This window comes from Pelophylax lessonae (assembly GCF_965119305.1).
Source record: "Pelophylax lessonae genome assembly, chromosome: 1".
Taxonomy (NCBI): Eukaryota; Metazoa; Chordata; class Amphibia; order Anura; family Ranidae; genus Pelophylax; species Pelophylax lessonae.
The window spans coordinates 229271874-229295593 of record NC_138768.1 but is presented as its reverse complement, the minus strand read 5'-3'; the positions used below and the strand labels follow the sequence as shown (position 1 = coordinate 229295593).

The window sequence follows — 23720 nt, the reverse complement described above, 5'->3', positions numbered from 1 at the left end:
TAAAAGCAAAGATCAACGGTTCTACATAGTAGAACTGTCAGATCTTAATTTTTACACCAGGGAGAATGACGGGCGGCTTGTTTACATAAGCCGCTCCGCCTTTCTCCCTTCACAGGAGCGATCGTAGTGTGACACACTCACTGTGTCACACGCACTGACTTGTATGTGAACGAGCCGCGGCGGGCGCGCGCCCGCCCGCAATAGGCTCGCAAGTCAGTGACAGGCGAGTGACGTATCGATACGTCTCTCTGCCTGGCCGGGGCTGACCGCCGCAGTATATAGTCGTGCGGTGGTCGGCAACCGGTTAAAGTGCCAGGAAGCGCAGGCATTAATTATTATTATTATTATACAGGATTTATATAGCGTGTGTATACAAAGTTAAAACAGCGCTAGCAATGAAACAAAAATGAATAAATATCTCAAAGTGCAAAGTGATCTGTGCAAAATAGCTATTGGTATTGCATCTAAACATCAAAATAGCTACCAATATATATATATAAAGTCCTTAGTGCAGATAGCTGTAAAAATATAATATAAAGTGCTCAAGTGCAAGACGATCGATCCAATCAATTGGAGCTCCAGAAAGTGTCCCGACCCGCTAGGTCCCCTACTCACCACAAATATGGTCTTTAAGCGCCTGAAGGGATCAGTTATGGCCACCGAGCTCCAGTGTATACCATGCGAAAAGCCTTAATAGGATCACTCCAAGAAAGTATCCGAGGTATCCAAATATATGGAAGAGAAAGAATGGGGCCAATAGTGTAATATGAAAATTAAAATTAAATAAAATTATTTATTCCCCCAAATCGTTATAAGGTACTTATAAAATTGAAGTAAAAAAACGGCATGTAGATAACAATCAGGAACGCCGCATTAGCGTGCGTTCCACCAACTCCAGGAAGTCAACCGGAAGTGACGTCTCGTGGTAGTACGCCGGATATTACGTCAACGCGTTTCGCCCAATCCGTGGGCGTTTTCAAAGACCTCTCTATATAGCGCCAACAGTTTGCACAGCGCTAAAAAAAAATGAAGGCAGACATTAGTTACAATACAATTTGGAACAAAAGGAATCGGAGGGCCCTGCTCGTTAGAGCTTACAATCTAAAAGAGGCTAAAGTAAACAAGGACTTGTACAATTTCCTTTTACATTTACCAAAACTATGGTATAGAAAGATCTATACATTCACTCTGTATCCAATCGTGCAGGTCCTTGCACTTTATTAGGGATGTCCGGCCTGGGCCTTTATGGAGGGATGCTGGGGATACCATGCAAGCATAGCAGCTGTAGCAGCTTACATGTATAAACCAGGCAAATACACGTGTGGAGGGATGCCAAGGATGCCATGCAAATCTAGTTAAGTGCGGGATGTGTGCTAATGAGGTCAGCTGGTAATCTTTGTGTCTTACTGACTTTCATGTCCCAAATCTACAAACCAGACCGGAAAGTTTCGTGTTCTATGAACACAGCAGGGGCTAAGGTAAGGCCTTGTTCTAAAAATCAAAGAAAGCTTGCATTTTTGTGCAACTGAGGTACATTAATGGTATATTGGTACAAAAGGGAGCTGGATTAAAAAAAATAAGGTGAACTTGGCTTTTAAGTTTTGCAATGGTCCTAGATAATGTCTGTTCATTGCTTCAGCTTATTATTAGACTGCGATCGCTCACAGACAAGTAACAAATCACTGAAGAATGACTTTTCTGGCATCAAAACAAATGATTGTATCATAAGTGAAGAGGCTGGTTGAGGCATAGCTGGAGAGTATCTGAGTGTTAATAGCTATGGCAAATGAGTCCTCATTCATAAACCATCTGAAAAATGAAAAGTGGCAGTTGTGACACGTGCATTTTTTTGTTTGAAAAAATTATGGCATAAAGTAGAATGTCCAATCATCAGATGTTATGTTTTTTTTTCCCCTGGTTTTAATTACAATGGTCAAGGGTTTGAACCTCTGTCAGGCTTTTACTGTTTGTCAGGGATTGGGGAGATACTTACTTTTCGTCATAGTGCATGTCAAAGAGAAAACGTTGGGGAGATTTCTGTTAACTTTCTGTCCCATACTGCAATAGCTAGTATGGGTAAATCTCCCAAATGGCAGAAGGTTCCATTGCTTTCCATCTCTATCCAGATCTAAAAAAATTGTCTGGAGTTCTACTATAATCTGACCTGGTTCCTGGAATAGCTCTCTGCAGTATTTTCTCCATTCCTACCTGTAGATGCTAAATAATGAATATAAAGGTCCATTGTAGGAGTTTAAGGGCAGTGTGTTTGATGATGCGCTGCTAAGTAACTGTGTTCCAATGTGTAACAATATACAAATTGATTACTGATGAATAGCTTGTTCGCTCAAAAACTGTGATCTTATACCCAGTTAATTACGTGATCAATAACCTAAAAATTAAAGTGGAAGTAAACTTACATCTTTCACTTTTTACGTATAGGTAAGCCAATAAAGGCTTATCTATAGGTAGTGTAAATATCTCCTAAAACGTGCACCATTTAAGAAATCTTCACATTGCATGCAGCCGGTGACATCACTGGCACATGCGCTCTGAAGGAACGGCCACCTGTGCCATTCCTTCAGAGCCCTGTGCTGTGATATCATAGCGGCTCCAGACAGTCACAGAGCCGGAGTCCGGAAACCCAGAAACAAGACTGGTGAAGATGGTAGCCCCTGCAGTGCTGACTTCTCAGCGTAGGAGGGCTTTGTTTTAAGGCAGGTTTAACATAATGTGCTAGTATGGCTTTACCTTGCAGGTTCCCAAAAAAAAAAAACCAGAGGTTTACAACCATTTTTAACCATCAAAATTCCAATAAATTGTGTAAAGTTTGTGTGATTCAAATAGGTGATGCACTATTGTTCCAGTGCCCTGAAAACATTTTTCACTCCCCTTGAAATTTTCCACATTTTGTAATGTTGCAACCAAAAACATGGATTTTATTGGGATTTTATGTGATGGACCATCACAAAGTGGCACATAATTGTGAAGTGGAAGGAAAATTATAAATGTTTAACAAATATGTGAAAAGTGTAGCGTGCATTTGTATTCAGCCCTCTTTACTCTGATACCCCTAACTAAAATCTACTGGAACCAATTTCCTTCAGAAGCCACCTAACCGCAAACGTGGAAGAAGGTGCTCTGATCAGCAGAGACCAAAATTTAACTTTTTGGCCTAAAAGCAAAACTCTGTGTGGGGGATGACGAACACTGCACATCACCCTGAATACACTATCCCCACTGTGAAATATGGTAGTGGCAGCATCATGTTGTGGGGATGCTTTTCTTCAGCAGGGACAGGGAAGCTGGTCTGAGTTGATGGGAAGATGGATATAGCCAAATACATGGCAATCTTAGAAGAAAACCTGATAGTCTGCAAAAGACTTGAGATGGGGGGCGGAGGTTCAACTTTCAGCAGGACAATGACCCTAAACATACAGCCAGAACTACAATGGAATGGTTTAGATCAGGGGTCTCCAAACTTTTTAAACAAAGGGCCAGTTTTTTGTCCTTTAGACTTACGGGGCTGGATGTTGGTGTCACTGGGAGAAATAGTATCAAGTCATTGATAATGGAAGGAATAGTACTCATTCATTGGTGTTAGCATGAAGAATAGTGTTCCATCACTGGTGTCCGTAAGAAGAATAGTACCCCATAATTTGAATCAGTAGGAAGAATAGTGCCTCATTATTGGTATCAGTCGGAAGAATAGAACCCCGTTATTGGTGTCTGTAAAAAAGGTTACCCCATAGTTGGTGTCAGTGATAGAAACCGTGCCCCATAGTTGGTGTCAGTGAGAGAAACCGTGCCCTAAGGGCCACATAAAGGCACGCAAAGAGCTGCATTTGCCTCCCGAGCCACAGTTTGGCGACCCCTGGTTTAGATCAAAGCATATTCATATGCCTGAATGACCCAGTCAAAGTCCAGACCTAAATAAAATTGAGACTTTGTGGCAGGAGTTGAAAATTGTTGTTCAGAAGCTCTCCATCCAATCCAATCTGACAGAGCTTGAGCTATTTTGCAAAGAAGAATACGTAAAAATTTTACTCTAGATGTGCCAAGCTGGTAGAGACTTACCCAAAAAGACTTGCAGCTGTAATTGTAGTGAAAGGTGGTTCTACAAAGGAGGGCTGAATACAAATGCCACACTTTTCAGATATTTATTTGTAAAACCTTTTTAAAACCATTTATTATTTTTCCTTCCACTTAACAATTTTATGTGCTACTTTTGTGTTTGTCTATCACATAAAATCCCAATAAAATAAATTTACATTTTTGGTTGTAACATGACAAAATTTGGAAAATTGCAAGGAGTATGAATACTTTTTTTTTTTATATATAAAACAGTTCTGCGAGTGTCAACACATGATATCTCAGAATAAGTGACTGGAACTTCACACAATAGGTGCCACCCTTGTACTCTTAGAACTATCCCCTCCAGGTTTTACTTCCGCATGACGTCACTTCCGGTCCACGTTTCTGGAAGTTACGTCATGCGTAAGCAAAGTCTGGGATTCGAAATGAAGTGCATTTAAAGAGTTTTAATTGTAAGTGTATTTGGTTTAATAAATATTTTATGCTACCTCAATACTGCACCATGAGGCTCTGTAATCTATCCCCTATACGAGTGAGCATTTGGGCAGCATGAATCCAGTGCAGTCTTAAAGGCACAACACTCCCCTGTAGTGGAACCCTTAGGAGGCTCTAACCGAGAGCCCCCCAGAGGGAGGAAGAGGAGGACCACCATCTCAACCTAGGAGGATAATCCTGTACAGGCTATATGACATCAACCTGGAGGTGAGCGTTCAGAGCACAGAGCACAAGGGTGGCACCTAGTGTGTGAAGTTTCCAGTCACTTATTCTGAGATATCTGGTGTTCGCGTACCCACAGAACAGTTTAGTATAACACTCAGTGCATCACTATTCTTTTGAATCACACCAACTTTAAACCATCAATGTTTTGGTATTTCGACGTTTTATTTATATGGTATTGACCACGTGATTAATAAGATCGCAGTTTTTGAGCGAACGCGCTATTCGTTAGTAATCCATTTGTTTGTTACACATCAGGACATTGTTACTTAGCTGTGCAGAATCAAACACATTGCCACTTCACTTTGTGTGGGAACACACATTGATGCTAGCGGCAGCAACATACTTTTCATTTATTTAATTTTAATATTGTATCACAGTTATTCAGTTTACACCTGCTAGATAGGATTTCACAGGTAGCACAGGAGTAACACTCATTACATTGTAGAAATTTGTTTGCTTTAAAGATGGCTTATGGCAGAGGGTTGGGTGCACTCTGCAGATGATCTTGACACATGTCTGTCCCATATGAGAAAAAAAATTGCCACTGTGCTGGGAAACATAACTTGGCTGCCTGATTTGCTCCTCCCCCAATGAGGTTTGGGCAAAAAATGTTAGTCACACTAATTTTTTGCCAGCTAGATAGGGAAAACGTTCCCATATGTTCAGAAACCTTTTAAGCCTCGTACACACGCGTCGAAAATTGGCAGGGAATTTTCGTCTGACGACCGATCTGCCGATTTTCGGCTTGTTAGTATGATGCTTCCGACAACCAACTCTGACTTTTCGGCCGAAAAAAATCTGGTGTGCAGACTATAACATTTTTTAAAACATAAATTTTTTAAAACATAAAATTGTCAACATAACGGCCGATTTTCGTGCAGTCGGTACAGATTTCGACAGGGAAAAATCTGATGAGCAAGTCTAGGCATGCTCAGTGAAGAAAACACAAAGCAAACCAACACATGACATCACTTCTGAAGTAGAATTTTGTTGTGCGAGAAAATTTGTGTGCAGTCTAGGCACATTCCAACCAACAAAACACAACTCTGGACAAAAAACGGACGATCGGTCGGCCGATAATCGTTGCGTGTGTACGGGGCTTTAGGCTTTGAATTGAAGTAGCTGGAAAAGGGGGTATATACAGGATGAACCTGTAAGGTTTACCTGTGGTCCTGTATGTAGAATTATTTTAATGACCTTCAAGCAGAGTTCCACCCATTTTTTTGAAAGTCCAATTACTGTCATGCCCATCCTGAATGCTATAATAAATGGTAATAAATTATTTATTTATTTTTTCTTTGTGAATACCTTTTTTCACTTTTCTTCTGAAGCACTTCTGGCTGTGGCCACCTAGGCAATTTGCAAGGGCTCCTGGGATGGTGGCGTCATGTATCCCAGAAGTCCTTTTGAATATCCTATTGACAAAATCATTGCATTATTTTCAGACCGGAAATGACACGCAGGGGAAGACTGGGATGTCATGACTGACAGGTTGTTATAGCAACTTGGCGGGAACTTTCGCCCACGCCGCCATTGCTATGGCAACCTGTCGGGAAGAGAGAGCCACTCAGTGGCTTCACTGCGCAGAGGTCCCAGCTGCACCGAATCCCAGAAATACACAGGAGCGGGTTTCAGATGCCCACATTCTTGATGGTCACTGCCTGCTTTCGAGATCAAGTAAGAGATTACAGATTTAGAAAAAACAAGTATGAGGACAGTTATGCTAATATCCAAATATAGTAAAAGTACTAGGACTCAAAGGGGTGCTTTTATCAAAAAAATTGCTTAGGAGACTGGAGCTCCGCTTTAAAGAGGACAGTTAATGCCTTTAAGGAAGTGATTGCTGGATCTACAGTATTTCTATTACTGCAGTAGACCATGTTTTCCCACAGCCTGGCATACTAGATTACTGGCCCTGCTACATTTTGTATTAATGTGAAAGCAGCTGTTTTCTTGTAGTAGCACACCTTTTTTAGGTTAATTGTCCCAAATATATAGAAACCTACACTAACATATAATGTTGCTTGGTCTTTTTTTTATTTTTTTTTTTTTATAAAGCTGCCCCAACAGAATTCCTTTGTAACCTCTCCTGATCTGTCTGGTTTGATGCTTACACAAGGGTAAGGACCTGTTCCTACATGGCAGCACTTGGTGAGCATCAGGTGATTGGTTACTCTTGACACCCACCAGTTTAGTTTGAGAGGAAGAGGAGAGCATCATTTGCCATATCCAGGAGTAGCAGGCAATTCACAAGACTGGTCGAAGAGTGAATAAGCAACCTTTCGATGGCTTGCACACGCAGGATTTAGAAACTTGTCAAAGTTAAAAATCTGAAAGTTCATCTCAAGCAAAGGTGTGATCATGTGCCAGCTAAGATGAGTTAAGCATTTCTTTGCAGATTTTTCTAGTGCTGGCCTCTCTTGGGAGAAAACTGTAATTTGGCCAGAAAAAATGTAAATATAGGTCAGGGGTGTCAAACTCTATTTCATTGCGGGCCATGACAGATAGGAGCTGAAGATCCCAGGAGTCATATGTCTGAACAGAAGAAGTCCATGTGTAAGCCCCAGTGGACGGAGTGAAATACATTGGGGACCTGGCCTGGTGGGGGTCCAGGCTGAGACTGCCACTTCTCTGTACACAGTAGGTCTTGTTCTGATTTGCAGCTCCTGGGATCTTCAGCTCTGATCTGTCATTGTTTGGAGCGTGGGCGGGTTCCTTCCCGGCCAGCACTCACAGCAGCAAGCACAGAACTACGCTTCCTAGCAGCCTGAGCGGCTCACATACATACCATGGGTTAGTTCCGGACTACATAAGCATTATGGTTGCTCTTTAAAGGACCGGTTGTATCTGTAATGCATGTTAACCGAAACTGGCAGATATTCAGCCTGTGTATACAGCAGCCTACCTGACAGAAGCAAGCCAAACGTCCGGCTTCTGTAGAGCGGGCATGCCAGAAAAACATCTGCAAATATGATAAATATTGTTCTCATAATTATATTATATTATTATATTATGTCCAGAGCAATGCCCCCCCCCCCTTACATCAGATGTCAAGTCCCCCACCCTCTCTAACTTCAGTGCTCTCCGCTCACCTGTAGGAGGTGTGTGAGGGCCACATGAAATGGCCTGGAGGGCCGGATTTGACCCGCGGGCCTTGCATTTGACACATGTGATCTAGGTGATTGACATTCCCCCCCTTAATTGAGTACTAGGGATGGGCCGAACACCCCCTGTTTGGTTCGCAGCAGAACTCCCGAACAGGGGTAATGTTCTAACCCAAACAGTGAACCCCAATAAATTCTATAGGAACCGAACAAGAAAAATCAAAGTGCCCATTTTGAAGGTTTATATGCAAGTAATTGGCCAGAAAAGGGTATGGGGGACTGGGTACTTCCCTGGGGGACATGTATCAATAAAAAAATAAAATAACTATAATTTTTTTCAGGAGCAGTGATTTTAATTATGCTTAAAGTGCAACAATAAAAATGAAAAATTCCTTTAAATATAGTGCCTGGGGGGTACCCTAATGTGCCTGAAAAGTGGCGCATCTGCAGCAAGCATAAAACATATTGCAGCAAAAATTATATTTCTAAACAGAGTCAAATCCAGATTCTGATAAGCCCACAGCCCAGGGTTGTCCAGAAGAGGCCTTGTGCGAAGTCCTGTTGGAACAAGAAGAGGCCATCCCCAAACTGTTCCCACAAAGTTGGGAGCATGAAATTGTCCAAAATGTTTGGTATGCTGTATTCCCTTCACTTAAACGAAGGTGCCAAGCACAACCCCTGAAAAACAACCCTACACCATAATCCCCCCCTCTCCACAAAATGATTTGGACCATTGCACAAAGCAGGCTCTATAAAGACATGGCTGAGCAAGTTTGGGGTAGAGGAACTTCACTGGCCTGCACAGAGTCCTGACCTCAACCCGATAGAACACCTTTGGGATGAATTGGACCGGAGACTGTGTGCCACATCAGTGCCCAACCTCACAGATGTGCTTCTGGAAGAATGGTCAAACATTCCCATAGACACACTCCTAAACCTTGTGGACAGCCTTCCCAGAAGAGCTGAAGGCCTAAATTCAGTGAAGAAATGTATACTGATGTCTCTTTGAGTTATTTCTAATTTTAGAATCTAATAATTTTGCAAAGGTTTTATTTTTCTGCACCAGTAGTTTTTATGGAATTCGTTTTCTGCCATAACTCACTACTGTGTGAAAATTATGGGAATAATACCTTTTATGGCTTTCCAGAGTATCTCTACTAGGGGAGGTCTAGCAGTGTATTACATTTTTAGCATGACATAGCTAGTACCCATATTGTTGTATAACTGTACAGAAGGGTAATCTAAAGCAGTATAACTGCAGTGTTCAGATATGCAAAGAATATGCAAATATATATTGGTCACTCTTCGTTTTTGGAAAGAAAATTTCCCTACCTTTTTTTTTTTAAATTGCACTTGCTGCTTCTGACTTACCATTACTAGCTTGCTGAATGCCACCTGAATTTTGGTACATTCGTAAACGATAGATTTGACTGTGTGCACTGCTTTTTTCTATCTATTACACAAGTATTTAGAAAACCAAAAATGTCCATAAAAGAAAACGATCAGCAGATGCTTTGATGGAGTAGTTAAGAAAATGACTAGTTTTTGTAGGGTGGAGCAGAATTCTAGTAAGACTTTTGGTATAACCCTTTTGTTATTTTACATCTGTGTGACTCAGTCATAGTCCCTGCTAACTGGTCCCACCATGAAATCAAAGTAAGCTACAGCTCCTGATTCCATTCTCATGAGTGGATTATTTTATATTGTATGGAGGATATGGTAATGCTTAATTTTGGAATTTGTGTCGTCCTCACCATAGGGATAGTATATGTGAAGAAACTAAAAATAAAGCTCACTGCCTGAGGTGGAAGACTTCCTCTCTAACCTTCCTCTCTAAGACAATACTAGAGATGCAGCAGGGAATTAAAGCAGTAATGAACCCAAAACCAAAAAATGTAATATATTGCAACTTACCAATCATTAGATTTGGTGGCTGCGTTGTTTTTTTGGCCCTTTTTTTTTATTTAACTTCAACAAGCCAAGCTTATTGGAAAAAGGTACATACATTTCTTTAAAAAGCACGGTACAGTGCAAGCATATGTGAAAACCATGAGAAGGAAGGATAAAGTAAGTTTGTACAACTTAGGTACAAAAGCAGTGTATCTGAATGGTACAAAGTTTTAAGTGTAACACCTCAAAAGAAAATATAGGAGTGCTGATAGCACGAGCTGTTAAGCTGCGGGAGTATGCAGTCCTTACCATTACACACGAGGTACTGTGGCCTTGTGTGAGGTCATAAATGTGGAATTAAGCATCGCATGTGTCACCTTCAAACCCTGTTGTATTTAGTTGGACAGCCCCTGTGGAAATAAACCAGTTTCTTGTACAGTAGTGTAACATTTATTTTGGAGATCCAGGCCTAAATGGGTGTGTGTGTGTGTGTGTGTGTGTGTGTGTGTGTGTATATATATGTGTGTGTATATATATGTGTGTGTATATATATGTGTGTGTATATATATGTGTGTGTATATATATGTGTGTGTATATATATGTGTGTGTATATATATATATATATATATATATATATATATATATATATTAATATAATATGTGTGTGTATAATATGAGACCTAGGGTCTAGCTGAAGTGGGGAGCCCATGTTGTCACGAAGGAACTTGATTATTTGTCCCCAGCAAAGCCTAAATATATCAGGACAGCTCTGTCTTCCATATTAGATGGAAGAAAGTGGTGGGTTCAGTAGAGCATCTGGGGCACATCGGGCTCTGATTTGAACTGTATTTAGATAGACTTATAGGCGTTAAATAGGCTTTGTGTATAATGTAGAGTTGCGTCAAACGTTTAGAGTTTAGGTGAAACTAGTTTCGTGCCTTCCAGCACCTCCTCCTATTCTGATTCCTCTAGGGGCCCCACATCTCTTATCCAACCAGATTTCGCCCTGTCGGCTACTTGATTAGAGGTGTGGGAACGTAGAGCATTATATAGTGATATTAGTTTGGAGCGTTCTGGGCTTGTGATGATATCGATCAGGGATAGAGTACGCATGGTGGTGATGATCTCAGGGAATGGTGTCTGAAGGGCATTGTGTAATTGCAGGCATAATTAACATGGAATTAGGGAACTCAAATTCCTCCTTCAGGGATTGGAAGAGTCTCAACCATGTAGGGGTGAGTACCTGAAAGAGGTATATCACGCCCTTGGAAGCCCACAGGTCAATGTCTCAGATAGAGGCCAGTTCCTGCAGTTGGGAATTATGCCACAGGGGGATATGTGTGTGGTACGGTAGTGCATTGTGTTTAAGAGCTATTTACCAAACACGTCTGTGATGTCTCAGTAGGGGGACAAGGGTATTGCCTGCCCCTGTTTGGCCACTACCTCTAAAAATCACCTGCAAGGGAGAATAAGATCCATGGTTCAGTTGTCTACATGCTGACGTTTGGTATCTGAAAGCCTCTGTCTTGTTGAAGTGAGACAGTTGGGCAGTATGAGTGAAAGTCGGGTAAGGCCGTGCCACCTAAAGTTGTCGGGTTTCATTGAGTGAGCCAAGGCAGCTACTAGACCCCTAGATGAATGAATTAAAGATCACGTCAATTGTTCTAAAGAGTTTAAGGGGAAGTAAGATCGGGAGTGCCAGAACATTTATAGAAACTTAGGCAGGAGGATCATCTTGGTGAGGTCTACCCTACCCATCACTCCCAGTGGCAGTCTTGCCCTGGATTATATACGTGTTTTCCAAATGGTGAGTAATGGTTCAATATTATTGGGTATGTAATCCTGCAACTCTCTAATGACCTAAACTCCCAGGTACTGAATAGAAGACACCCTGTTCAGTGGGAGGGAAGCTGCACTACATCACGGTGGATGTGGATCCAGTGGGAGGATTTGTGACTTGCTCCAATTTATGCACAACCTAGAATGTGTGCTCTCACTAGTTGGTAGTGAGGGGCCAGTGTCTTCCAAGTATAGAAGCCTATCGTCTGCATACATTCCTATTCCTATGCTCCTAGGGAGCCCAAGCGTTGGCCGTGGATATCTGGGTGTGCTCTAAGTGAAATGGCCAATGACTCCGCAGCTAAGGCATATAGAAGTGGGGACAGTGGACATCCCTGACAGGTTCTGTGCCCAAGAGGGAATGAGTCTGACAGAGTAACTGCACCCATTTAGTGAACTTGGGGGGCCAAATCCAAAACACCTCAGGCACTCCCAAAGGTATCCCCACTCCAGGGATTTTAACACTTTTGCGGCGTCTAGCGCCACAACCGCCCTGGTACTAACCCCGTCTTGAGATGCTTGGATAGTCCTATATTGGCGGCGAATATTCATGGCTGTGTTTTTCCTGGGCATAAATCCTGTTTGATCAGGATGTATAGTGGAAGAATTACTCAGTTGAGAGGGATGGCCAGGATCTTCGCTAGTATTTTTATGTTGACTCCTAACAGGGATATTGGGCGATAGGATAATAGGGGTCTTTGCCAGGTTTTGGGATTACAATGATCATGGCCTTTTTTTTTGGCCTTTTTACCTCTGTTTTTCACCTGGTGATCTGGCCAGTAATCCACTTTCTGTATGGGTGGTGCCCCCACTTTGGATGAATGAGAACAGGGGCACCTTTGGACACGAGCATTGTCAGTCTGGGAAGAGGAGAAGGTTTAGATGGACTAACAAATTGAAACTAACTCCAGCTAATACTTCATAAACCGTTAACAGAAAAAAGTTTTTTTTTCCTTTTTGGGATAACCGTTTTACAAAAATAAATACAAGTTATTGTAAGCACCCCTGCTAGTGGTAAATGGTTTGTATCCTTGTAACTGATGCATTATGCTGGAGAGCTTGTTCTTTTGAAAATTAGACTTTCTTCTATTTCCACCAGCTGATCTGGCCAGTAAGTCTGTTTTTTTTCAAACTAACAAGCTCTCCAGCATAATTTATCAATTGATTAAACATTTGAGATATATGGGCTTTAACATCAAGGACTGCTAGGTAGTAGTCCAACTAGATCAGCTCAAGCATTCGATTATGCCATTCACTAAGGTTCTCTGGGTGTATGTTAAAAATACCTTTGTGCCTGCCTCAGATCTGTTCACTCTTCTGTTGGCTGATCTATGGCACCCGCTAACACTAAAAATCTATCCCCACAAGTTCAAGCATCAATATTTGTGTACAGAGCGCTACCTCGCGTTTCAGTGTACAGCAGGTGGTCTCATCTGGATATCTGCTACTGTATTCAATTAGATCTTGGATATGTTCTGGTATTACTATGGTTGATGACTTATTCCATGACCACATCCTTAAAAGCCTGGAGGAGCTAGAGGTGGAATGCAGGCTTCAATTAATTAAGCACTACACTTATTTGGGATTGCCCATTTTTTCCTCTACATTTCCCTTCTTCTTTTCCATATTCACCTGAAGACATGGCGAGTCCCCTTTACCTGTACATAAGGGCATCTCACTTTTTCACAAATTGTATAGGAACAAGTCCTTATTTACCAAACACAATATTTAAAAAAAAAAATGGGAACCTGACTTCACTGCCTCTCAATGCCTTTCAGCTCTCAATTCTACCTACCCTGCAACACATGGTCAATCATTGGGAGCTGGCAAAAAATGTTGTATTGTGATATGTTCCCACGTATCACTTGGCCCAGTTGTTTCTCTCTTATTCTCCTCCTATACTGGTGAGGTTGTGGTCAAACAATAAATTTGACTACTTTCTGGCAGACAATTTTCCCAATTACAGCAGGTAAAAAGTATTGAACACAACCATTTTTCTAGGTAAATATATCTCGAAGGGTGCTATTGACATGACATTTTCACTACATGTTGGTAACAACCTATGCAATCCATACATATAAAGAAACCAAAACAAATAAATTCAGAAATTAGGTTATTCGTAATAAAATGGAATTACACAGGGCAAAAGTATATAACACATGAAATGAGGGAGGTGAAAAAGGCATGGAAAGCCAAGACACTAGCTGAAATCTATCAGTAATTAGAAAGCAATCATGCCCCTTGTCAGTGCAAATGAATATCAGCTGGTTCATTCTCAATTGATGGCCTATACAAAGGTCAATACCCAGGTGTCACACAAGAAACCGCTCATGATGGGTAACAGAAAAGAGCTCTCTCAAGACCTTTACAACCTTATTGTTGCAAAACTTACTGATGGCATTAGTTGCAGAAGGATTTCCGAACTTCTGAATGTTCCAGTGAGCACTGTTGGGGCCATAATCTGGAAGTGGAACGCACATAATTTCATCATAAACCGGCCATGACTAGGTGCTCCTTACAAGATTTCTGACAGGAGTGAAAATAATTATCAAGCGCCAATGGCCACTTGTGGAGAGCTTCAGAAAGACCTGGAATTAGCAGGTACATTTTTTTTTTTTAAGAAAACCGTAAGTAATGCACTCAGCCGCCATGGCCTGTATGCACGCTCAGCAAGCAAGACTATATTTCTAAAGAAGAAGCATGTTGAAGCTCATTTAAATTTGCTGTACAACATTTAAACAAGCCTCTGAAATACTGGGATAATATAGTCTGGTCAGATGAGACCAAAATTTAACTCTTTGGATGCCATAATACACGTCCTGTTTGAAGGTCAAATGGCACTGCACATCACCTCAAAAACACCATACCAACATTTAAGTTTGGATGTGGGAACATCCTGGTGTGGCGCTGTTTTTCAGCATATGGTACTGTTCTGTACCGTATACAATATAAAATAAAGCTGCTAGAATGGCCCAGCCAATCTCCTGACTTGAATGCAAAATAAAATTTATGCAAAATAAAATCTATGGAAAGAACTAAATATCAGAGTTCATAGAATCCCACAGAACCATCAAGATTTGAAGGCTGTTTGTGTGAAAGAATGGGGCAAAAATCACACCTGAGCAATGCATGCGACTAGTTTCTCCATACAGGAGGCGTCTTGAAGCTGTTATTACCAACAAAGGATTTTTCTACGAAGTATCAAATAAATGTTCTCTTTCGTTCATTGATGTACACAGCACCTGATCTTAACCATTGGGTTATACTGCCCCCCTACAGGAGTAGGACACTAGGCAGGAAAAGTTTTGCTACGCCTATGGGCAGTCCCAGGAGATTATATATATATATATATATATAATATATATATATATATATATATATAATCTGTCCTCTCTCTCTCTCGCCTTTTTGGTGGCTTTCACCTCTGCGTGCAGGGTGTTGGAATTGGGGGTGTTATCCTGTCGTTCACCTTACTTGGTGGTGCACACTGATAAGGTGGTTTTTCACCCCTGTCCGTCGTTCCTTCCTCCAGTTGTCTTTGATTTTAATTTGAATGAAGACATTGTGTTGCCTTCCCTGTGTCCCAGGCCAAAACATCTGAAGGACATAGCTTTACATGCCTTGGATGTGGTCCGGGCAATTAGGGTGTACCTGGCAGCTACGGAGTCTTTTAGGAAGTCAGACTCACTATTAGTGCACACGGATGGGCCTCGGAAAGGGTTGTCTGCTTCCTCTGCGACCATTTCCAGATGGATCAGACAGATGGTGATTCAGGCCTATGTCATCAGGGGTCAGGTTCCTCCTTCCCCCTGTCAAGGCGCACTCTTCTCGGGGCTCTCAGTGCCTCCTGGGCCTTCTGTCATCAGGCGTCAGTGACGCAGGTTTGTAAGGCGGCCACCTGGTCGTCGCTGCACACTTACACAAAGTTCTATAAAGTGGATTTGTTGGCATCTGCGGATGCTTACTTTAACCGCAAGGTTTTGCAGGCTGCTGTTTAGAGGACCTGGTCCTCTTTGAGAGTATATGGGTTTTTTTTTTTTTTTTTTTTTTTTCAGGTGAGCTCCAGTTTTGGTTGAGCTCCTGTTTACCTGGTTGGCTATAGTTCGCCTTGGGAGTTTCTTTTTTTTTCCCACCCCCCCATGTTTAACACTGCTTTGGGACGTCCCAATGGTTAAGAAGATCAGGAGCTGTGTCTGTCAATGAACGAAAGGGAAAATGGGATTTTCGACTTGCCGTAAAATCCATTTCTCTGATGTTCATTGGCGGACACAGCGCCCACCCCTCTGTGGAGTTGTAATTCTTGTGCCACTGCTTGTAACAAAACGGAGTACCTAATAGCCGAGAGGAGGAGTATATCCCCTGGGACTGCCCATAGGCGTAGACAGACTTTTTCCTGTCTAGTGTCCTACTCCTGTAGGGGACAGTATAACCCAATGGTTAAGATGATCAGGAGCTGTGTCCATCACTGAACATCAGAGAAATGGATTTTACGGTAGGTCAAAAATCCCATCTTAGTTAGCGTGTTCAATACTTTTTTCCCCTTGTGTTATTCCATTTCATTACACGTAACTTAATTTCTTTGTATGGATTGCATGGGTTGTTACTGACGTGGTGAAAATTTCATGTCAATAGCACCTTGAAACATATTTACCTAGAAAGATGGTGACTTGTTCAATACTTATTTTACCCCTTGTATGTCTGAGATCACTGCTCTACTGGTTCTCACCAAAACGTCTTTAGCCATTCTCAACCTGGAGATTTATGATTTACCGGTTAACTACTGTACAGTAGTCACACACATTTTATTGGCAGCTAGAAATACTATAACCAGAGATTGGAAACTGCAATTGGCACCCAGTCTGTCCGAAACCATAACCATAGTTGGGACACTAGCTCTATGAACAAATGTGGGCTCCAAGGCTAGGTTCACATCTGTGCATAGCTGTTCCCACACCTGCAGCCACCCGCACAAAAAAAATGAAGCGGTGTGTGCTGATGCCATTCATGCTAATGACATGCCACATGCACTGGAAATCGCTCCCACGCTGGGAACTGCACTGCACTTTGTTCCCATGCAGGCTGCGATTTTCCAAAATGCTTCAGGGACCTTTTCCCTGTGTTTTAGGAAGCACGGCAGCTCATTCAAATGAATGGGCTGCCATGCCTGCGCAAAACGCTGCCCACGGAGCCACACCAATATGAACCTAGGGTAAGGAGAGAGACCCTATTTTGAAAATATGTGGAAACCCTGGCCTGCTTGGATTGATAAATGATTCCTATATATAAAAGTTCCAGCTATTGTTACCTGGAACACTGCAGATTTGTTCGTCTCTTACTCAAAAAGATATTTTTACCAATGGTATTCTACACTACTGTGCTGTCAAGGACCGCTGCCTTTTGTATCTTTAATAAACTCCAATAAAAATGTATTTTGAGTGGAAAAAAATAGAAGAAAGTGTAAAAAAGAAAATTAATGCAGCCTTCCAATCTAAGAAATGGTAAACTACAATAGCTACCCATTTGCTTTCGAGTTTAATACTACTTTAAACCAGGCGTACACCATCCAAAGGTGTGGTGTGAACCCATCAGCCATTTAAAAAAAAATTACAACAGCAAGTCCTGCCAGAGAAAAAATGTGTTGCCTGTAGCCTTTACTACCTGGAAAACTTTCCGCTCACCTTTCTGGTTTAGTTCCATTTAGTTTCCAGAGGCTTATTTTCTAGAATTGGCTCTCATGCGTGCAGACCACCCTAGATATCTAGTGAATAAAATAGGTGGCTCAGGGGACAGTAGGACCCAAGATGATGCTGGATGTCTTGTCTTCCAGCTAGGAAGTGAGGCACAGACTTGCAACCTTTTAATGAAAATTAGACTAAACATTTTCCATACAGAAGAGGAGTCTGTACAACTATAAAGATGAAGGCTGGGGCTAATTAAAAAAATAAAAATGATATATACAATATTGTCAAAAGTATTGGGACACCTGCCTTTACACGCAAATGAACTTTTTTTTTTTTTTTTTTTTTATTGGTTTTTCAAACGGAACAAGACATGGTATATTCGTGCATCAAGCAGATTGCCTTTTACAAATGTACATGTCAACACAATAGATTTGAATTGAACTAGTATAACATAGAATCATGACAATTGGTTCTACAAACATGTTGCATTTGTGGTTATGAAAACACTTTGGAATGTATATCAAATGCTTACTATACCCTTCGCCTGATTGAACAAGGAAATGCAAATTCACTGGCGTGTATGGCTCACACGGGGCACCCAATTGGGGGCAATCACGCAAATGAACTTTAATGGCATCCCAGTCTTAGTCGGAAGGGTTCAATATTGAGTTGGCCCACCATTTGCAGCTATAAAGACATCGACGAGCGAGTTTGGGGTGGAGGAACTTGACTTGGGATGAATTTGAGCAGAAACTGTGAGCCAGGCCTTCTCTTGCAATATCCGTGCCTGACCTCACAAATGCACTTCTGGAAGAATGGTCAAACCTTCCCATAGACCTACGCCTAAACCTTGTGGACAGCCTTCCCAGAAGAGTTGAAGCTGTTATAGCTGCAAAGGGGGTGGGTCAACTCAATATTGAACCCTACGGACTAAGACTGGGATATCATTAAAATTCATAAATTTTTATTGACACCACTTCTACCAGCCTCTTCCATGGTCCTCTCAGGAATACTGTTTTGTCTCAATGACATTTTGACTACAAGGCCCATCCTCCACATTCTGATTGGAATGAGAAGCAACTCATAAAAAGAGCCGAACATTTATTACTTCAGTCAGAATACAGGAGAATACCTGCAGCAATGAAGATTACTTGCAACTTTGAGACCTGGTGCTCTACAGGCTTACACTATATAAGCACTCAATAAACAGTAAAACTTTTATTGCAAATTTAAATTGTAACTTAGTTGGGGGGGGCTTTATCAAAATTTTGACAGTAAAATCTCTGCTGTTTTGATCTATCTCATCTGCAAGACCCATGAGTGCCTCTGTACCTGTAATGGATTTGTGTAGGGGGACACTTAGTAGATGGTAAACACCCTAGCTTTGTAATATTAATGGTAAGGATTTATAGTGATGCATATACACGTGTACTATGATGTTAGACGTTAACAAAACTTTCCATTGAACAGACTGTACTCAAGGAACATGCAGATGATGACCAGAATCTGGCCATTTCTGGAGTACCTGTCGTGTCTTGGCCCAAGAAACCTGCCAAGGTGAGTCTTAAGTCTGATCTAAAATATATACATTAAGTGTTTTCCTTTTAAAAGGAAAACCACCCTGACAACATATTTCCTCCAACCTCTTTTCCCATATAGGCGGTACTAGAGGTAGATTTAGCGACTGTGGTTTCCGGTAGTGACAATATTGGGGAACATTCCAGAAAGGGCATGTTTATGCATGGAGTTTTACAGATCACATGAAGGGTTTTCATATTTACTTCAGAAAGACCATGTAACATAATGCAAACTGGGAAGATGCCAATGCTGACTGCCCTGGGGCCTATACCCTAAAAAACAAAGGCATCTTAAATATTTTCTCTTGCCAAGAGACCACTTCAGGTCTCCTACTTGTATATCCCTTGTAGTTGCTCTTTTATTCAGTAATAACTTTGTCATTACTTAAGACAGGCTTGGACAAATCACAACCATATCTAGGAACCAGCTTTAAAAGCCTAGAACCCAGCACCACACAACCTGTGTAACACTATATAGGTAGCTGATGGACACATAGGCTACAGTTAAAAGGAAAACCTTTTGCTTTGATTTTTTTTAAAACTTTATTTTAATTAAATTACCAAGAAAAGTACAAAACAGACTACTTTATCAGTAGAACAACTAAAGTTAAAACAGGACAAATATGAAGGTAGCCTTATCTGCTCATTACATATGCAGGCTTTGCTTCTTACTTTCTAGTGATACATATTGTTGTAAATCACTGCTCTTTCTCACACTGCAGGTCTCTGAATTGGTTCATTGATAGAGAACATATACAATTTAAAAGAAAATGTGAAAATAACAAAAATTGATTTTAATGGAATCACTGCAATATTAACTTGTACTGAAAAGGCATTCCAGGTATTATTGGGATCAGAAAGTTAGTAAAGGTTGATCTTGATATACAGAGTACCTCATATTTAAAAAAAAAAAAAAAACATTCTTCTGCACATTGGCAGAAACATAGGTTTCCAAACATTATGGAAACCAAATTTAGGGCTGCCCATACAATTATTATACCCAATATACCCAAATATTTAGGTTGCTTGCTGTACTGGTCAAAGAAACCCAATTGTAACATGTTTCAGCAGTAAAAGAAGAATGTATATACTTCTGCTACCAAACGCTACTCCATTTGTGAGAAGTGGTCTTGCAATGTCTGCTGGGAAACCCACACTTCTGAGTGGGTTCATTTCCTAGGTGCCCTGAAGCTGTTTGGTTCCATCTGCTGATCACCACGTCCCTACAGGAGACAGTAGTGACATTGAGTTCTGCAGAGGAACTACTACAAAAGATAGTAGGGATGTAGAGGTCAGCAGGAGGAACCCGTATAGGAGACAGTAGAGATGTGGAGGTCAGCAGAAGGATCCAGTATAGTAGACTGTAGGGATGAAGAATTAAGTGGGAGGAACCATTATAATAGACAGGTGATGTAGAGGTCAGCAGGAGGAACCCGTATAGGAGACAATAGGTATGTGGAGGTCAGCAGAAGGATCCAGTATAATAGACTGTAGGGATGAAGAATTAAGTGCAGAAGGATCCAGTATAGTAGACTGTAGGGATGAAGAATTAAGTGGGAGGAACCATTATAATAGACAGGTGATGTAGAGGTCAGCAGGAGGAACCCGTATAGGAGACAATAGGTATGTGGAGGTCAGCAGAAGGATCCAGTATAATAGACTGTAGGGATGAAGAATTAAGTGCAGAAGGATCCAGTATAGTAGACTGTAGGGATGAAGAATTAAGTGGGAGGAACCATTATAATAGACAGGTGATGTAGAGGTCAGCAGGAGGAACCCGTATAGGAGACAATAGGTATGTGGAGGTCAGCAGAAGGATCCAGTATAATAGACTGTAGGGATGAAGAATTAAGTGCAGAAGGATCCAGTATAGTAGACTGTAGGGATGAAGAATTAAGTGCAGAAGGATCCAGTATAGAAGATAGTAATGATGTGAAGGTCAGCAGGAGGAATCTGGATAGGAGACCTATTAGTGATAAGAAGGTCATCAGGAGCAGTGCAAACTGTGGGGGACCCAGAAGATCTACATTTCTGGATGGGTGATTTTTTTCCCTGCATACTCACAAATGGAGTGATAATGTAAGTATTTTATATTCTTCTTTACAGAGTATGCTGTGCTGGAACCTTTTAGGCTAGTGACCTGGTCACTTTCAATCAACCTTTATGCTGATCATCTAGCCTGGTATATTACAATTTCCTAAACATAAAATATGCTATGGTATTTTAAAAACAGTTGAAGGACATTACTTCTGAATGGATCACCATAATTTACCCCCTCCTTTCAATTGCAGGCAGATGTTGTAAATTTACTGGATTCTTCTTTTTTTTTTTTTTTTGAAGTACGATACTTTCACATTTAAAGTGTTTATGTGGTATTGGCCAGTTTAATGATTCTCGTGGGGCTGCAAAGCACACTTGGCTCACCTGCCATCCTTTTAATACCAGATGGAATTGGGCCTAGTTACACATTTTCACTCTTGGGTCAAAGTGCTTTGAAGCAGTAGCTAGATTTGTTTTTGCTCATTAAAGGGCTTCCAAAGCAACTTGGAGTGTAGCATAATATTAATTTAATGGTTCTAAAGGCAGGATGAAACCACAACAAGGGTTATAGATAGTAAACCTAAAACTGAAAGCCCAGCAAGTATTAATTTTGGATTGGTTTTCCCTAGCTGCCCTCAAAAAGATGCTGTTGGGATAAAAATATGGGAGCTACCTCTGCTGACCTGTTTGTTGAGGTGATGGTTCAGAAATATCTTTCTAAATGTTGACTCACTTCTTAGGAGTCTGACCAAGCATGCTAGAAAGCATTAAGATACATAATCTACATATGTACATTTTATTCCTGGTCAGTGTTACACTACTTAGTATTAGTATTATTAGTATACAGCGCTATGGATAATAAACAATAAAAAATAGAACATTTACATAAAGTGAATTACAATATAACAATCCTTATTAAAGTGTTACTAAACCCAGGGCCCTGCATTCACTATATCTGATCTCCCACAGCACACAGAACATGGAAATGCAATTATTTTAGTAAATATAAACTGCTAAATACCTTTTCTCATCAACAATATATAGCAGTCTTATGAGTTCTATCAGTGTTTGTTTGGGTAAAGCTTGTAGGAGGAGTTTTTCTTCTACTCTGGCTGTGCTATGAGGCTGCATCACCCCCTGACCCGTTTTCTGAGCAGTGGCGATTGGTCCTGTGCTGATCACATGTACCCTCCCAAGAAAAAGAAAACTCTTTAGCAATACATACCAAACTGCGCATGTGCAGTTTGACTCGAAAGGCTCTGTACTAACATGAGATGGATTGGGGACAGTGGAAAAAGGGGAGGATAAAAGACAGGATCAAGCCTTTTTACACAATGCAGAGGATTAACCCCTTAGGCTTCACAGTGAGTATAACTAGCATGCTTTACTGTATGCGGTTTACTGGCAGCTCTGAGGAAGAGGGGACACCCCTTGAAACGCTTCAACGTCTTTTGGAGATATCCATTCCACGACTGTCACTGACCAGCAGGCCATGCCAAGTAGAAATCTGGGTTCGTTTACACTTATATCTGCTTGAATTGTCATCTTAATTTGCGAGTATGATGTGCATATATTTTAAATCCCTTTTTTGCAAAGGTAATGCGCTAGGCAGGTGCACCCTCTTTATTTTTATATTTCTAGGCTGTGATTCACCGGCTGCTGTCAGTTTTCTCTTCCGGTTTTCTCTTCCGATTTGCATATTTGTTCTGAGTCTGGTGGTATCCACCTTCAAGACAGTTTTGTTTGCACAGTTCTACATGCAGCTCCTTTTTAGCAGGTTCAGCTCCACAGGAGGATACTGAAGTTTGTGATGAGGTCACAGGGGGCAATGACAGACGCCGCAGGCGTCCAAGGGCCACGGTAAGGTCAATATCATCCTCGGCTCAAGCTTCTTCTGGCAGTTCCTGCGAAGAATCAAGAGCGAGGATCTTCCAATCATCCTGGTAAACGTCCCTTGGAGGGCTTCCTCTCAGAGAAGACCAGTTGTCCCAAGGGCTAATCTACCATTCTGCTTTACAGTCGCTGGTTTTAATGGCGTGGCTATTAAAAGCCAGGTGCTGAGGGATAGAGGTTTGTCTGGATCAGTAATCCCTGATATGGTGAAGGCGAGGAAGTTGTTTTCCTGCAAGATATACAATCGTATGTGGAAAGCGTACGTTTCTTGGGGCACATCCTCGATCGTTTCTGTGGCTCGGGTCTTACCCTTTCTTCAACATGGCATTGTTCAGAAGTTGGCCTTGAGTACCATCAAGGGCCAGGTGTCTGCCTTGGCAACCTTCTTTCAGCGACCCCTAGCCACAGGCACTCTTTAATTGGTATCTTCATTCAGGGGGTTTGACCTGTGGCTCCACCTGTATTGTCTCTTTTGTCTCCATGGGATTTCAATTTAGTGCTTTCGGTTCTCCAGAAAACTCTACTTGAGAATATTCGGGAGATTCCCTTGTCTAGGTTATCCCAGAAGGTGACCTTGGTGGCTATTACCTCGGCCCGCAGGGTATCAGAATTGGCGGCACTATCCTGTCGCAGTCCCTATTTGGTGGTCCAAAGGTTTTTATAAAGTGGTTCTTTGTCCCTGCCCAAAGTGGTCTCTGACTTCCATTTGAATGAGGACATTGTGTTGCCTTGTGTCCCAAGCTGGCTCATCCCAAGGAATTTGCTTTGCATACCCTGGATGTGGTTCGTGCGATTCGGGTGTATCTGGCAGTTATGGAGTCCTTTCGGAGGTCAGTCTTTTTTTCTGGTTACAAATGGACCACAAAAAGGGCTGGCCGCTTCTT

At 41.5% G+C, this 23720-nt stretch overlaps 1 protein-coding gene across 4 annotated transcripts in view; it reads left to right on the top strand.

The window, feature by feature from the left end:
• Positions 1-23720, top strand: part of KDM2B (lysine demethylase 2B) — a 246416-nt gene that overhangs the window by 136693 nt on the left and 86003 nt on the right. For all 4 annotated transcript variants that reach the window (XM_082244129.1, XM_082244128.1, XM_082244130.1 and 1 more), the window contains one exon: positions 18797-18883. In XM_082244129.1, coding sequence (XP_082100255.1) covers positions 18797-18883 — 87 coding nt within the window. The remainder of the gene's footprint in view (positions 1-18796; positions 18884-23720) is intronic.